This window comes from Sesamum indicum, linkage group LG2 (assembly GCF_026168435.1).
Source record: "Sesamum indicum cultivar Baizhima isolate 11 linkage group LG2, ASM2616843v1, whole genome shotgun sequence".
NCBI classification, from domain to species: Eukaryota; Viridiplantae; Streptophyta; class Magnoliopsida; order Lamiales; family Pedaliaceae; genus Sesamum; species Sesamum indicum.
In genome coordinates, this window is record NC_142658.1 from 14171292 (window position 1) to 14188482 (window position 17191).

General features: G+C 36.5%; 1 protein-coding gene across 3 annotated transcripts; it reads right to left on the minus strand.

Moving 5' to 3' along the window:
• Positions 1 to 1936: 1936 nt before the first annotated feature.
• On the minus strand, positions 1937 to 16844 carry LOC105155665 (alpha/beta-Hydrolases superfamily protein). Of its 3 annotated transcripts, XM_011071582.3 has the most exons (11): positions 16335 to 16475; positions 15381 to 15408; positions 15006 to 15073; positions 14230 to 14300; positions 13863 to 14123; positions 13053 to 13216; positions 12893 to 12948; positions 12744 to 12796; positions 12534 to 12654; positions 3341 to 3438; positions 1937 to 2235 (listed from the first exon to the last, which is right to left on the minus strand). In XM_011071582.3, the coding sequence occupies exons 1-11, from the start codon at positions 16411 to 16413 to the stop codon at positions 2164 to 2166; spliced, it is 1071 nt and encodes a 356-aa protein (XP_011069884.2). In that variant the 5' UTR covers positions 16414 to 16475; the 3' UTR covers positions 1937 to 2163. The 3 variants fall into 3 exon arrangements, with proteins under 3 accessions (XP_011069884.2, XP_011069882.1, XP_088733783.1); XM_011071580.3 differs by lacking the exon at positions 15381 to 15408 and having other exon boundaries at positions 16335 to 16844; XM_088877657.1 differs by lacking the exon at positions 15381 to 15408 and having other exon boundaries at positions 15006 to 15065.
• Between the last annotated feature and the right edge of the window lie 347 nt (positions 16845 to 17191).

Consider the following 17191-nt stretch of genomic DNA (forward strand, 5'->3'; position numbering starts at 1 on the left):
CCTAAAGTACTTCTTTTGATCGAAAAGTGCTTATTTTAATAGTTTCAGCAGCAAAAATTAGCCACACAAACACTTCAATTGTATTTCATTTTTTCCTTTTGGAGCTAGAAGCTAAAAATGCTTCTAAAAAGCTTTGGCAACCACTACCTAAGTTTCTTATATACAATTAACTTCATGTTGTTGTTACTATTTTTAATTTATTTGGTATTTTAAGTGATGAACTTAGATATTGCTTTTTAAATGATCAAGATCTGCCTCAAATATAAAGATTTATAAGATAAGAAATCATCAGAATCACTCCGAGAAGGTCTCTGTAATAGTCTTTCAATACATAAATCAGATAGATTTGTAACAAAAAAATATCTACGGTCATAAGAAATGCTATGACAATAAAACTTGTATTTAAGGTATGCAGTGCGACTATTTATATGTTTTCTTTAATCTTACCAAATGGTTATAATGAGTCCACATATATTAGAACTTTGGAGGTACTAGAGTTGAGTCATAATATGACCCGAAATGAATAACATGAGACCGGAACTGTATATGCAATTTGAAATTGAGTTAGGACAGCACACGTTGTACCTGGAATATGACGAGTGATTATTTATAGATTTTACTATTTTCACATGAACACATACATAAAAATAATTAAATAATCACAATGAGTCCATATATATTAAAATTTTGTAAATGTCAATACCGAATCATAATATAATATGAAATGAAAGTAATACGAGTTTAGAGCTGTCTGCAATTTAAAATTAAACTAAAAATATAAATCTTAATACAATTTTTAAGAGATTAATCCCATATCATGTAGAATTAGTGAGTGATCTCTAGATCAAGAAAATAGTCACTTAAACTATGTGATATTTCCATGACAAATTTATTATTTTTGTGACTTATAGGATCCAATTTCAAGCTGATTTGATCTAAATGCACTAATAATAAGCTATAAAAATGAATAATTCCATCGAAATTTGAACAGATCTCAGAAAACTCATTGTTATTGTTAAGGGAGAATAACGAGGAAAGTATCATGTGCGCATGTATGTGATTTGTCTCATCCAACTTATTTTTGTCACGTGTATAAATATACACTATATATATATATAAAAGAATAAATTATGTTGAGCTTTTTTTATATTTGATATAATTATAAATATTTTTAATTATTAAAAAAACTATTGTTATTCCTTGATAATAATATTCGTCCAACAATTAATTACTTTTATTAGAGTTTTATCAAATTTTATTGAATTTCTGAAAATGCTCTTTGAATCTTGAATTATAATTTTCTTTATATTTTTTTAAAAAAATTATTGTATTTTATAGTAACGTTTGTCCAATAATATATTTTTACATTACTTTTTCTAATAGTGTCCATCCCAATATAAAAAAAAATAATATTTCAATAAAAAAAATTTCATATTATAAGAGAAAATATCGATAATTTTTTAAAATAATAAAAATTATTTATATGGTTAAATCAAACTTCAAAGGGTTCTGTGTAATTTACCCTTAAAACAAAAAGATGTAATTCATTGATTTATGAATTCCAGATAAGAACTGGAAAAAGTGATTCTTTTTGGTAAGTTGTTTGATCTGCCTTTTTATAAGCACCTTTTTTATTTATATTATTATCAATTTTTGTTATTTTTAATACTTTTTTTTTTGTGCAAACTTATAAACTTTTTAAATATTTTTATATATTTGAGAACTTATAAACTTTAATTTGGTAACTTCTTTCCTGCCCCTAAAGAGCTTAAGAAATTTTAAAATAAGATATTTAAATTTTATAAGAAATTTTAAGCAGTTTAATATAAAAATCCACCAAACAAAGACTTACATTTCATATAATCGACGTTCTTCCCCGCAAACTGAAAATATCACATCAGATGATATTTGTTAATTACCATTTCTAAACGGTATATACGGAATAATATCGACATTCTATAGTAATATAAATGTTGAGACAATTACACAGTTCGTTTGTCGAAGAACAATACCGAAAACTTACCAAAATTGAGAAAAATATACACAAGAAAAGGAGGTTAATAACATATTCATGCTTGATAAATTACAAAGTGGAAAAAGAATCCATGTACATAGAGCTACATACAGGAGGAAGTGATACATCAAATGTTGAAGTACAGAAAGCTACAGAAGGAAGTTGTCTATCATATGTTGAACCACATCAGCACCATCTGAATTTAACCAGTAGCTCTTCACCTGAACCAACAATGTGTAGAAGGTATTAGGAATTGAAGAAAAAATTGCAAGTGCAGAAAAATTATGACTAATTGTTCCAAGAAATTACCAAATATATATATATATATACAGAGTATAGGTGTAAGGAGCGTCGTATGCATTCTACTTGATCTTAATATACACAACAACAAGCTACAAATTTCTTCAGGTGCAAAAATGTTGTTATTGTATGAACGAGGTGTGAAACCACCAATAAGGTGTGGGTTATACCACGTCAGCACAACAATATAAGCTAGATGTGAAAACACCAACAATGTGGATTAGATTACGTCAGTTCAATGTACATAAAGTTAGATGGCTACAGCAGCATATATTCAGGTTTACGAGAGTTTTTCTTATGCCAGATGGTATGGATTGTATCGACATGATAGTTTGAATTGGATGTGAAAACACCAAACGTCCACTTCTGACACAGGATGGTGTAGATCATTTTACACCCGATCAATGGAAGAAAATTCTGGTGTACAAGAAGATTAAATTGTGAAAAGGGCGAGTTAAAAATGTATACATGTCTGCAATTTGGCTGAAATTTCTTTTCCATAGTGATCTAAGAAAGAATGAGCCGAGTGCATACTAAAAAGACGATTAGGGAACTCTGTATCCTGTTGTTTTTTGGGTTTCGTTATACTTGAGACGTCATTACATGCAAGACTTTCTTTCTCGACATTGTCTCTTTCTGTGGGAATAAATGTTATTGCTCTATTTGTTTCTGTTCACCCACTCATACTATTCACAGGCAACAATCCAGAAGAAGGATGTTTTAGTTTTCTGTTCATACCCTTTAAGTTTCTTAGTACAACATTTTGCTTATATCTTCATTCCTGGGATTTTCCTAAGAATTCCATGTTGTCACTAACTAAAAGTTTTAGGAAACAGTTCATATCTACTCATGATTCTGCATCAGAGTGCTTCAATGGTAGAGCATCATGACAATTCCAATAGGTAATCACATAAAATACTCATCCTAAAGTGAAATGCTGTAACGAGAGATATATCCCGTAGTGAATGCCATTTAGAAATTAGAGAATAATTCCGGAGAAGTCATAAACTCATGCAGAAGCCTTACCTGAATGGTATTATGCGCAACATATCGCTGTCTGCTTTTATGAAAACTAACATCAACGCGCTCCCAAGATACTTGATTAAGACCTCTAATCATCTCCTCTGCAAGTAAAGAAAATGAAGTTCTCATTAGACCTAAAAAAACGAAGGCATTACCTTCTTTCTATGTAAGTTTATACATACACAGAGTTGCTTCAACAACATCCCATCCCATTTTCTGCTGTTTTTTCTTTTATTTTATTCAGGCAACTAAGATAGATATAATCTGTTAATGAGTTGAAGATCAGTTGTTTATGCTCCAAAACCTATAAAAGCTAACTTTTCCAGAAACCTGATGTAGATAGATGCAAATAAGCTACATAGTTTCAATGTATGTTTGATTGTTCTTTTGGTATTACAGAAAATAAATGGAAGTAGTTGGTTCCGGCAGGACATCATTATCTATCAGTATCAAATTGATAGGTCCATGCACGAAGAATCTGAGGACGTTGCGGTTGAAGTTGCGATGCAAAATGTAGATGCTCGTTCGAGGTTGACAACCATTTGTTCTTAGAGGCAAACAATGAAATCAATGCAAGGATTTAAGTACACATAGAAGACATTTTTAAGAACAATTCCACAGAGAAAAAGACAGCGAAAGGCAGATTTAAGGCAGCTGATCAATCACTCAGGGTGGAACTCCATATAATTTAGGAGGGAGAGAAGAGGAGAATCCGTATAGGAGATGGAAAAACAATTACAATAGTACTCTGTCAGAGAAAAGGAAAAAACAGAAGCACCAATATGTGCCAGTCTCAAGCTAGCAAAATCTTCACTATTCAGCAAAAAGTCCTTTACACAATGTTTGAGGTGGTATTTATACTACTTTTAGCAATTAATTTGGGGGGGCGGAGGGCAAATCATTTTTGCCCTTCATTAATTTTCTACATGTGGATATAATTATTTTGCTAAGACCAATCTCATAAATACATATAACTCTAGAAATATGTGGTGGTCTTTTTCACCTAGTGTTGGTTTGATCGCTTCAATGCCTTGGAAGACTTTAGTCAGTGTCTTGTTTGAGTTGCTTTCATCTTCTTTGAATCTTTTAATATGGTTTTAGAAAAGTGTGTAAATGTAATATTACATGAAGTAAGAAATTGTGACACATGTGCAAGATAAATCTAACACATAATATTGCACTGCATTGTGCTGAAATTGCAAAATACTATATGATTAATGATGTGTATCTTTTTTTTTAAGTGAAAGCAATGACCTCTATATGTAACAACAACCTACAACTGTAAAAATCATATACTAATCATAAGATAACTATATCTAACGAACAACTATTATTAAAGTAGAACCATACCCACAATTAAAGTAGCATAGCATCGCACACATTGGTGGGTTTGGGTTCTGAGTGGGTACCTCCTAAACAAACCTTGCAAGCTCTGTTCCAAGTAGGCATTTAAACCCTACTCCATGCAGGCACCTAAGCTTTGCTCCATGCATGCATTTGAACTAGGCACCAGATCCACCCTAAGCAGGTACCATAGCCCTAGTTTGAGTGGGCATCCTTTTAATAACTTCGCCTCATGAAGGTACAAAGAAACCCTATTTTAAGTAGGCACAATCATCTGCAACAGATAAACTGTTGTCCCTATGAGGCTTGTGTACCCTCGCAAGCCACCTTCTGTGAAGGTATCCCCCGGAAGGAAGATGTCATTCCCCTTCTAAGACTTTGCAGATCTCCAGCCCCTCAAGAGACGAATAATATACCCACAAAGCTATTCGGGGTCATCAGGGCATATAAACATGAAAGCAAAAGTGCGAGCAGAACAAAACTATATACACCAAAGCAGCTACAACACAAGAATATGAAGTTGGAAAAATCATATGGCTATAAAAGCCCCCACCATGCTAAGCCGGCCTGTGGGGAAAGCATTCACAAAAAAATAAGAAGTAAATTGTGTTAAAACAGCCATAGATGACTTTCAACATTCATCCCCAACACGGGGCATTCAAAAAATCTGTTTTTGTTCATAACTCTCTCTCTCTCGTGGTGGTGGGGGGGGGGGGGGGGTTGATAACTTTCTTTCTGTAAGGGGGCAATTGTCTCCTTCTCCGTAGGACCCTTTTCATTGAGAGCTGGGGGGCTAGTCTCCTCTATATGGTTCTGAGTGGGTTCAAGGTCCATGGTGGTCATTTGGATTACCGTGTACAACTTATTGTTGTGGGTTCCACCTGTCATCTCATTAATTAACATATTAAAAAGTAAACGAAGATCATCTACTCACGCCCCCCCCCCCCTCCCTCATTGAGATTTGAGAGCATCCTCCAAGTCGAAGAAGGAGGTATCCACCCCCGTCGGGGGGGGGGGGTGAGTTTTGCATGTATTAAAGCCATGCTCATAGAAGGCAGTAGCCTTTCAGGCCAATTCCTCTTGAACTAAGTGGACTTCATAAATGGGGCCTAGCGGCTGTGCCCACACAATCTCCGAACGGGGAAAGTTCAAGTAGGCATATGACCTGGCTGTTCGAATGACTTCATTATGCTTTTTAGTAGATGCTAGTAGTTGTTTGTTAAACAGCTTCAATTACTTCTCTAGTTGGCACCGCCTACCAAGTGCCTCCTCTTTGACCTTCTACTCCTTGGCCATGTCATCTCTGAGGAGCTTGGTACAAGCCTCCCGATCTTCTAGATGCTCAGAAGCCCTTTAGGAGGAGGAGAACATGCTTAAGATTGACTCAACATCTCCTCAGAACAGTGGCGGCCTATCTTAGCAATCCAGGGAAACAATATTCATTAACTTAAGCAAAACCAAAACCGGCAAACGCCATAGAGGCGGAATACAAATACCTAAAATAAGTGGTCGGCAAGATGCTGGGTTAAGTCCCTATTTGAGAAGGAGGACATTTGGTGCCTATCAACAAGAGGAGAATCGCTTCGAAGAAACCGGAATGGAGGCTTGTTCTTCTTCTAAAGCAGAGAACTTGATTTATAAACATCCCAACTAGGGAGAACCAGATACACTAAAAGCGATGATCCCCTTGGTCCGTCGGGTCAGCGGGTGGCTGGAGCTCCCTTTAGCCCGCTTCGAGACCCCATGAGAAGACTCAACCGAGCATTTCCCATTGGATGCTAAGGTACCTCCCGACAACTTTGAATAGAGGTTAAGCGCCTACCGAGGCTCCCTTTTGAAGATTCATATCCTTTGCAAAATAAAGAAACCAGGTTGGAAGATAACACTTAAACAAACAATCACGAGAAACTTAAAAGGATGCCTAATTTACACCCAGGGGCTCCTCTAGAGGGACATCCCTTTGGTTTAAGCGGAAGTGGGATAGGAAGATCGTGTCCAACAACACTCTATAGTTATAGGACTCTTGGTTCAACCCTCCACTCGTGGTGGAAGTCCCACCAGACAAGAAACAACAAAACATACCCTCATTTCCATTTTTTTGGGCAAATGTAAGTTGTACATGCGTACAGTACAACAGTCAAATATCGATTTCTCTTATAACAGACCATGGGATACGCCATAGTCTATATAATGCAGAGGTACTAACAGAGTGTAATAAATTAGCACTAATGATTCTCTGTCTAACGTCGTCCACTATGATGGCAGCGATGGTGCTTGGTGGTCGATCAACATGCTCAAAGCGGCGCAAGTTCCGCCCTCTCCAGATATGATAGACATATGCAACGAGTAGTGCATGGTAGGCGGTAGGATAAATTGATGATGTGTTTCCCTCTCAACTTCCCAGTAGCCCACTCCACGTGAAGCTAGTCTGGATTCGGCCATGTGAATCGAACATCATGTCTCACAGCTATGAGACATTGTCTAGCATAACGATATCGAAAAAATAAGTGTGTATGTGTTTCTATTGCATCTTCATCACAAAGAACACAGGTGCCAAGATAAGACAACCACGGTTTATCTACCGTGGATAGTTTCCCTAATATAGCGAGCCATAATATGAATGTATGTCTAGGGATCTTCAGTGAGCCCGACAGTAGTGAAGTCCAGCCTACCTTGGGTCTCGGCGGGTGTAATATATAATATAGCGATGCAACAGTGAGACGTCCATTTGTATCTCGCCAATGAACACGATCACATTATGGGCAAATTTTATACAATCTCCAAACAGGCCCGTGATGAGGGCCAGTGCGAATGCCCATCCATAATGACCCTATTAAGTTTCTCCGAGAGTCCAAGACCAGTGAGTTGCGGGCCACGTGGGAATCTTTGGATAAGTGGTCCGAGGGGGTGCCACGGGTCCTACCACAAATCCCTCATTTCCATTTCCTGGGAAGTTGGTGGACGAACACAAAATAAACCCAATAACGGGAGGGAAATGGCAAAGGATCGACTTGGACTCTTTTAACAAAGAAGAAATGAAAATTCCTGCCTGAGTTCTCTTATACAATTTAAGCCTGAGGGCATAGCTAGCTAGCGGGATGAAGGACTTGGGAGTAAGTTTGTTCAAAGGCGCCCTAAATGTGGGGGCAACCTTAGCGTAAAAATGGGAAACAAAGAACCCTATGCACTTAGGCCAAGAAAAAACACAAGTTCGCGGGGCGACGGTTGAATAAGGAAACGGAAAGAATGGGTGACATCCGTCTCTCTTCGTAGCACCCAAACATCGAACTCCCAGAAGGTGGAGATATACTGCTCCACGTACTCATGGCCGATTTCCTTGGCCAAGTCGGCCTCGGCCAACTGAATCTCTGCCAGGAGGCCTTTCCCCTCCCAGCGTAAAAATGGGAAACAAAGAACCCTATGCACTTAGGCCAAGAAAAAACACAAGTTCGTGGGGCGACGGTTGAATAAGGAAACGAAAAGAATGGGTGACATCCGTCTCTCTTCGTAGCACCTAAACATCAAACTCCCAGAAGGTGGAGATATACTGCTCCACGTACTCATGGCCGATTTCCTTGGCCAAGTCGGCCTCGGCCAACTGAATCTCTGCCAGGAGGCCTTTCCCCTCCTCTTTGGAGGATTCAACCACCAAACAACGATGTAGTTGGAGGTTCCCAAACTCCACCTCCAGAGTAACCTAGCGGAAGAAGAGGAGCCCAAGCCTAAGCCCTGTCCCTAGCCTCAAAGGGATCATCTCCATGTACCCTTGAACTCTCTCCTATTACCTTCACCAACTGTTCTGGAGACATTTTTTCAAAACCATAAGCAAAAATTGGGGAATAAAGAAATCAAGGAATAACCACAAGAGGGCAAGAAAACTTATGGGGAGAAAATAGTAGGCTGCAAAAGGAAAGATGACTATTCCATGAGAAATTGCTTGGAAATCCGCACCTATGCACCCTGGAAACCCACGCCTGTGCTCCATTATGGCGCCAGCAGGTTATAATTACCTATTCTAATACTCGAGGACGTATTGACAGGAGGTTCATTGTTCCCTCACCCAGTCGAAACCCTTTCTGAAGATGCTACTCTAATAAGGTGGTCTTAAACCCGCCCCCCTCTACCCAGACCTTATTAGAGTGGGGGACTATATGATGCCCCTAAAAGTTGACTGGCCCAAAGAGGGGCCCAAATAGCCCAGCTCAAGGATGTAGGATGCTGAACTCCACAAGTCTGCTGCAAGTAAGCCCTATGCCTAAACTTGTTAACACATTAAAAAAATAGTAATAATCGAAATTCACATTAACTTATTTAAAAGAGAATTTCTTCAAGATCCCCACTTTTTAGTCTCTCTCCACTAGTTGGAACTACGCTGAGAAGAAAAATTTGCTCGATCTTTTGATTTTCTCAACACCAAATTATAATTCTTCTCAATATCCTCTTGCTTTATGTTTTTACTTATTGTTTTCAATTTATCTATTTTGACTTTCGATTAACTTGTTTTTTTGATAGTTTTGTTATTCATTGTTATTTATTAGATAAAATAAATTTTAGTTTTTCCAAATCATTTTTTCGATTCTTGTAGAGGAAGCCTTAAAGAATGTGCGAAATGATCGAATTATTCAAAAATTTTAAATTAGTTTTGTTCATTATTTTATTTGGTATTTTTTTATTTAAATCTCTCAGGATAAATAGATAAGCTCAGATATAAAAATTGATCATGATTCTTTTTTTGAAATTTATGATTATATAAATGTAAGTTTTTAATTTCTAAAAACGGATAAATATGTTATTAAGAGATCGAGAAATTTATTACTTGTAAATTTCAAATCACTCCCTTGTTGTTAGAGTAATAGTTGTAAGAATTAGTTGTGCTTATATTATTGTACATATTTAATTTGCAACGATTACTATAGTAATTTAAATTTCTTTATGAATTTAATATTTTTATTAACCAAACTAATTAATTAAATTTTAATAGGGGTAAGTCAAATTGTTGCCTTCACCATTGTTGCTAATATTTATAGATATCTCAAGTTATATGATTTCATATGAGCCATTGACCGAAAAATGATCACATGGTCATCATGAATCCATATATACTCAGGTTCACGCCAGGTTGGAGCTCCAACAAGGTTGGTGCAACCCAAATACAAACGAAGCAGATCTTGACCTATTTTGTTATTACAAAAAGAGTTGGGGGCATTGGTCTAAATCCTAAGAAATTGAGACGTCTACCACATCACATCCTGTTGAAATAAAACTAGTCAGATTTGACGTTCTTTTAAATTAATGCCCTGATAAGAAATAGTGAGATTGGAGTATTATCTTGTAAGTTATTGATACATATCCTACATCACACCCCATCGAGCCATATATCATATTTGTAGAAAACTCGTAAACATGCCACAAGAGGTGATCATCGAGTATTAATTTGCGATATAAGTCCTTGTTATAGTGCCTAAGGCTCTCCGAGTTCATCATAACATTTGGGGAAAAAACCCCAATGGGTGCAAAATATATAGTTTTATTTGTAATTGGGAAAAAAAACGAGACTTGGATAGTCAGTTAGAGTCTTAGGACAATAAAAAAATATGAAAACAATACATATAGACATCATTAAATGAAGTTTGAGAAACGATATAAAATGGACATGTTAACTCAACATTATTTATAAACGTTAAGCGAAAAAAAATAAAAGTGAAGGGTAAACGACAATTTGCATACAAATAAAGAGAGTCTGTAGGAGGAACTTGCCCAGTGGGCCCAATTGGACATAAAACCATAGTTGGTGCCCTAGAGCCAGGGCGCAGAGCATTTTTAAAGCATGATGAGTATTTGTTTAAATAAATTATATATTCATACATTAACTACCTTTTAACATCAATGTCAAACAAACAATCAAAATTATAAACACTAGAAATGACATTAATCATTATACCATAAAAGAACTATGTAGAAGATAACCAAGGATTTTCTGTTACTCTTTTGTTTTTGTTTTATATTTTTCTATTACTTTCTTTAAAGAATAATAAGTTAAAAGATTAGACTTGAGCAAGCCTAGAAATATATATATATATTTCTTTTTCTTTTTTTTTTCACCTTGTTTTTTTCCTTTTCTCATTTCAAACAGAAAAAAGAAAGATAGAAAGAGAGAGACGAGCTCTTCCCTCCCGAAACCCTAATTCTATGTCGTTGCCACCAATGTCCTAGATTGGCGTTGCCACTCAAAACCCTAGTGTTGGCACTGCTTCCGCATACCCCTCACCCCTACCATTTGCCATCTGACGCCCTCCTTCGCGGGGCCTGCACCCTCGGCCCGCCCCTGTGCCTCTTTGCGCGTATACTCACCCTCCACTGCCCCTGGTCCCCGGCACCATCCACGTCACCCAATTGGGTTTAGACCCATTTTCTTTCGGTGTTCGCAGAAGGGGCACCTTTTCGCCGCCGTAGCAAAGCCCAGTGCCACTTTTTGACAATGGTGTTGGGCTTATGCCTCGCACGCTTTTTGGACCTTTAATAACCATGCCTAGGACCATTCTACTCCAAGTTTTGAAGCTACACTATGAGGCATTTACATGTCTAGGCCAATGAGCTCTATATGTTGAAGTGAGGTACCAGTCGTGAGTAAGATTCAAGATGATGGAAAATTGGATAAAGATTTGGTGAAACCTAAGAAGTTGAGTGGTTAAGTATTTTGCTATAAGACAAAACATTTTATACTAGTTGAAAACACAGTCTTTAAACTTAATCTGGTGACTTAAGACTTGGATAATTTAATAACAAACCAATTCTTCAATTAATGTTCTTTTCTATTTATTTCTTCTAATTTCGAATGAAGGCTTCAAAGGAAACTAAGAGAATGAAAAACGACCAAAGGATGCTACCTAAAATGTTATATTTTTCATAATTTTTTGTAATATTTTGTAGCTTGAAACAGTTACCAGACAGAACCTTCATTCCACGCCTGCAATGAAGTATAAATAGGTAATATATATTAAGGTACTTGGTGAAAGATTACTTATTTTTCCTTACTATAAATAGGTCATTTTATGTTGTCTTTTACCCTTAATCTCCTTATCACCAAAGATGTCCATTCTAACTCCTCTTCTCACATGTCATTTAGGGATAATTACAGCCCCCTCCCCTGAGGTCTGGTATAATTCCAAGTCGACCCTCTGTGATTTGAGAAATTACATCTAGCACTCCTGAAGTTTGCTTCAATCTAACAAATAAGTCCCCCCGTTAGTCAAAATTCACTAAGTTTGTTGATATTAGCAAAAACAAAATGGAAAAAAAATCAATATTTACCCCTAATCAATTTATTGCTAATTTATTGCAGGTCAAATAAATATGTTTATGACCAAATTACCCTCATATCTCTTCACGCGTTAATACATATGAGGAGATATATCTTCACCGTTATAAGAGTAGCTTAGTTGGAAAAAAATTGTTTGACCTGCAATAAAGTTATAATAAGTCAATCGAGGGTAGATATCAATTTTCATTTAGTTTTTTTGTTAATATCAACAAATTCAGTGAATTTTGACTAACGACGGACTTCTTTGTTAGACAGAAGCAAACCTCAGGAGTGGTAGATGTAATTTTCCAAACTACAAGAGGTCTATGTGTAATTACATCAAACCTCGAGGAGGGGAGTGTAATTATTGCTTAGTCTTACCGCAAAAATCTAGTAAAATCAGAAGGACCTTTTTGTAGGATGGCAAATTAGGTGTTTTAGCTCCATCTAGAAAGAACAAGGAGATCAACAATAATGATAAAATATTTAACATCAACACCATAAATAAGAAATCAACAAGAAAATTGGCATTGCAAAGAAAAGGTGACAGACCTTCCAAGTCGATAACTTGTGTTCCAACAGAAGAGGATGCTTTGCTAGTTCCATCTTCAGTTATTCCTCGTTCTATGTATACGATATGTGGATACTTCATATCATTCATGAGAACATTTGACTGTAGATGAAAAGACGGAAGAATTGTACACTAGACTTGGTCTTACATGAAGTAATCATAGAAAGTTACATAAGAAAAATAAAACTAACCTTTGGTAGCTCGTTTTGACGGCGGATTGATGAGGTTCTCCATCCCACCACATCTTAGGTATAAGTAAAGGCAAACATAACTTCGTCAAGCTAGAGACTAGGATACTTTCTACTATAACAAAAAGCATCATAATTTTTTCAAAGGATACGATCATAGTTTGCATTGGCATATGCTACACGACGCTTAAACGAATGCAAAGCAGACCTACATTTATGCTTCAACATTGTCAGCATTTAAATAGTAGTAAGAGACTGAATTTGTTAACAATTAATATGAAGAGATCAACTTCCGGAAAGATCAATACTAACATGAAGTGAAGGTCGTCATAGTCATTCACCATCCGCAAAAGGAGAGGTGGTTTCCCGTCATCATTATCAGTGAGGAAAAGATGCTTTCCTGATCTTCCAGCAATCCAGTGTGCAGTTTGTGAAGCACTTTTTTCCAAGAAAGGAAGACCACAAAGGAGCGGGAGCTGAAAATTTTGAAAGATGAGATACGGGGGAGAAAAGGAACAACTATATGCTTCATGTTGTGATTAAGTAAATCTTTGCTATCCCCAAGTAAGAAGGCTAAAACACAAAAGAATAGCACTTTGTAAGGAGTACCCCAACTATCTCATTTGGTACTGCGAAGTGTTCAATGACCATAATCATGAATATTCAAAAAGAAAACTTTGCTAAGGGGATGTTTAGATGAGCTTATAAGACACACTTCAAAATTTGTTACAAGATATTTTAGAACTTACGAGGATGTAGTGCTCGGTAAGCTTTTTAGAAAATAATCTTAGAAAATTCTTAAGATTTTATAAGCTTCTTAAAGGAGTTTCTAATTTATTTTTTATCTGAGCGAACTCTTTAGTTATGATCAATTTAATTATAAAAGTTTGATTGCTAACATCTTATACGTTCTATTATCTTACTATATCCAAATATTTCAAGAACTTATTCTTTAAAATAAGACCTAATATCTTAGAAGCTCTAAGGTCTTTCAAATAAACTTAGACAAACATCCTCTAAATATGTTGATGACCAAATGCCAAAAGGCAGCACCTACAAATTAGAATAACGGCTATAATAAACGAGAGATTCCTATAGTATAATAAAAACATAAATGTTCACCTGTTTATGCCCTCTTGAACCCAGATGTGGGGTTGCAAATGTCACAAAGTTTATGGGTTCCAGTCCACCTATACTAGCTTCATGTGTGGCAGCATTCTTTGCTTCCCAGTTCGAGTTGTAACTAGGAAGACTTGCAGATTCCGTTTTGGATGAAAGTCTGTATAACCTTCCAATGGCATATCGTGCAACAAGTCCACCTAAGGAGTGAGCCACAAATGAAATTTTGGAAACCCCTTCCCAATGCTTGATGACATCCATCACCTGCACTATGTAGTTGAGATCATATTACTCACAAATTGATGGATCTGGATTTTCTGGTAATTCCTACATTGAGAAATCAAGGGTAAATATGCTATTACCAAAGTACCTCTTCAGCTAGCCTTTCACCCATCCTATCAACACCATCAAAAGTCAACCTTGAAGGATTGCACTCGCTACCTATTCACAAACACATTTTGACAGAATGGTGAACAGAATGCTCTAAGTCTTTATTGGTGGGTAGTTTTTGAGATAGAAAGAGAAAGAAAATGGTCACGTGAAGTCGGGAACGGATGCACATGTGGGGAACAAAGAAGATAAATGTGAAAATCTAATTCTATATCATCAATAGCCAGTAAGATCAACACTATATCATCAGCATAAATGTCTTAGCAAAGAGTTTTTCCTTCCACACAGTCATAGCATAAGGGAATCATCAGTTCCCTTCCACATACATCACCCAAAATAAAGTTGCTTTCATAGGAAATTAGACAGCTTAGGGCAACTTAGATACTTCCTAGGCCAGTTAAGTATTTAGGTTATTGAATTACATAAGCATAAAAAATTCAGAAAGAGAAAAAGAGAATCACACAAAGCAACTATTAGTTATGGAAAAAAACCATGGGCAGAGTTTTAACATCAAAGTTGCATGATGACCTATGTAAAACAATGCAACACAAATTTTTTATCTGGCATCTCATTAGGTAATCTTAGATGTTCGAACTTTCGAATGGACAGAAATCGTAGATAAGGTGATCATCTTGTTTAGCCAACCTTATGTTCTAAAAGCTATTAATAGATAAGAATAGGGACTTACAAGAAAGTGAAGTTCTCTAATGAGATACATATATATAGTAACACAAGACCCACGACTAAATTACTTACGGTGAACAATGACTTTATCAGGAAGGTTCTTCACAAACTGCTCAGCAGCATATCTCCAATCTGCAGCACTGGATATGGCAAATACTAAGCAAAAACTTGATGGCGAGATGACAAAGGTTACAGTTGCATCACAATTCAACTTGACCAACACTTATGTGGTCATCTATTACATGCCTAACAATACTCTTGGTTAAGACGGATTTTAATAAAAGGAAAACAATGGTTGTAATTAAGTCCTGAAACCAAGTTCTCTGTCAAATACTGTCAAACAAAAGGAAGAAGAGTGCTTCAAGAATGATCAACTAATTTCATCCACTTGAAAATTCAAAGAGAGAGAGGGAGAGAAAGAGAAGTTCAACAAATTACATTACTTACATGGATGGCAATATCTTACATCCTTTCTCTGCAATACCAGATAAACAAACATCATGAAATCTGAATATTACTAGCATTAGCAAATTCTTCATGTCCCAACAGATTTGTGTGCATTATGAATGCAATTAGAACTTCCATCATTCCACTGTTGAGTTTCAAGACTTACAGAAACGAGATAAGGTGACATAGGGTAACCAGAATTAGTTGTTGCATCATGGCCCCTTCTTTTGAGAGCTTCAGTAAATAGCAGAACAAGCTCTAATTTCATGTATTCTCAATATTCTTAGCATCACTGCATATCTTAGTGGCCTACTTTATTATCTGCAGTACCTTACTCATCCACTCTCCAAATTCAGAAAATTAATTTTTCTCCATAGCGGCTAGGACAGTAACTACGGTGTCACACTATGCCTTTCCACTATCTTTCAGCTTATTGTGCTAGGCTGCTAGCAATAGGAAAAGGAATCCATGATCAAAGAGGACTAAACAATATTCACCACGATATGAACAAATAAATTCCCTGTAGGATATTAAGTAATGCAATTCTGCTATCACGACAACAACTTCAGTCCCATTGAAAGAGCGCGACAAAAGACACCAGTTAATGTCGCGAAGAATTGGTGTATTACAAAAAAATCTTACACCCAATTCAACATTATTCAGCCTGAAAACCTCCACTTAAAATCCCAACTCCAGAGACCAGAGAAATTCTTTGGTGAAAGCCAAGAATTGATCATGGAGAAAAGGAACCTGGGTACCGAGATCCAGACACAAATTCTTGGACAATTTTTAGCAAAGTGACAACTCTAACCCACATTTGGTCAGCAGATTACATTTAACATTAACACAGAAATAAAAGAAAAGGGACAACAGAACAACCCATGCCAAGAAAATCATAGAAATTCAAGAAGGAACCCGCATAATCAACACAAATAATGCAGCAAAAACTTGTACCTTCCAATGATTCCGTTAACCATGATGACAAGATGGTCAGGCTGGACTTTAGCTTCCGCGGCCGCCGCATCAAAAACATCTTCGCCGCCGTTGGTAGACTCTACTTCCACCTTCCTCTCCTTCTTCGAACTGCGCCCCCTGAAGCAACCCCTACTCAGTTTTCTTATAAATTCCATTTCCCCACGCTCATCCACCCACCACAATCTACGACACACTCTAATTCTTGATCTTGCTGAAAATCCCAAGTGAAAATTCACCACAACACCAGAAAATCGAAAATTCGAAGTGGGTTTTGGGTTAGTAACAGTGGGCTGGAAAGGGATCTTGGTGATGGTGATCATGGAAAGTTCAAGAATTTAAGAGAGAGAATCTTGAAAAGAGAAAAAGGGTCTAGAGAGAGAAAGGAGGGGGACGAGCACTGTGTGGCATGTGCAAGAATGGAAGATTTTATGCATTTTTACCCACCAGAAAACAGACGGTGAATGTGAGTTTGATTTTCGCACTGCTGTTTCAGTTGAAAGAAAATGAAAGAAGGGTTACCTGTTCAAAATTTAGAAACATCTTTTTCCAGAGTTGTCAGAACTATTTCAAACGTGATCAAATTTGAATTCTACACGTAATATTTTCCCAACGTTCGAATTTATATAATTTTGTTAAAGTTCTTGACTGTTGCATAACAATGCAACACTCGATCTTGATTCAAGAAGGAAAAATGTGAAAGGGTGTACAGATATTTTATGCCTCCTAATGGAATTACTCGACAACATATCCCCTATTTTTATCAATTAGGACAGCTTTAGAATTCACTACTATATTCTTTTTCTTTTAAATATTAATCACGTTATTAATATATCGTT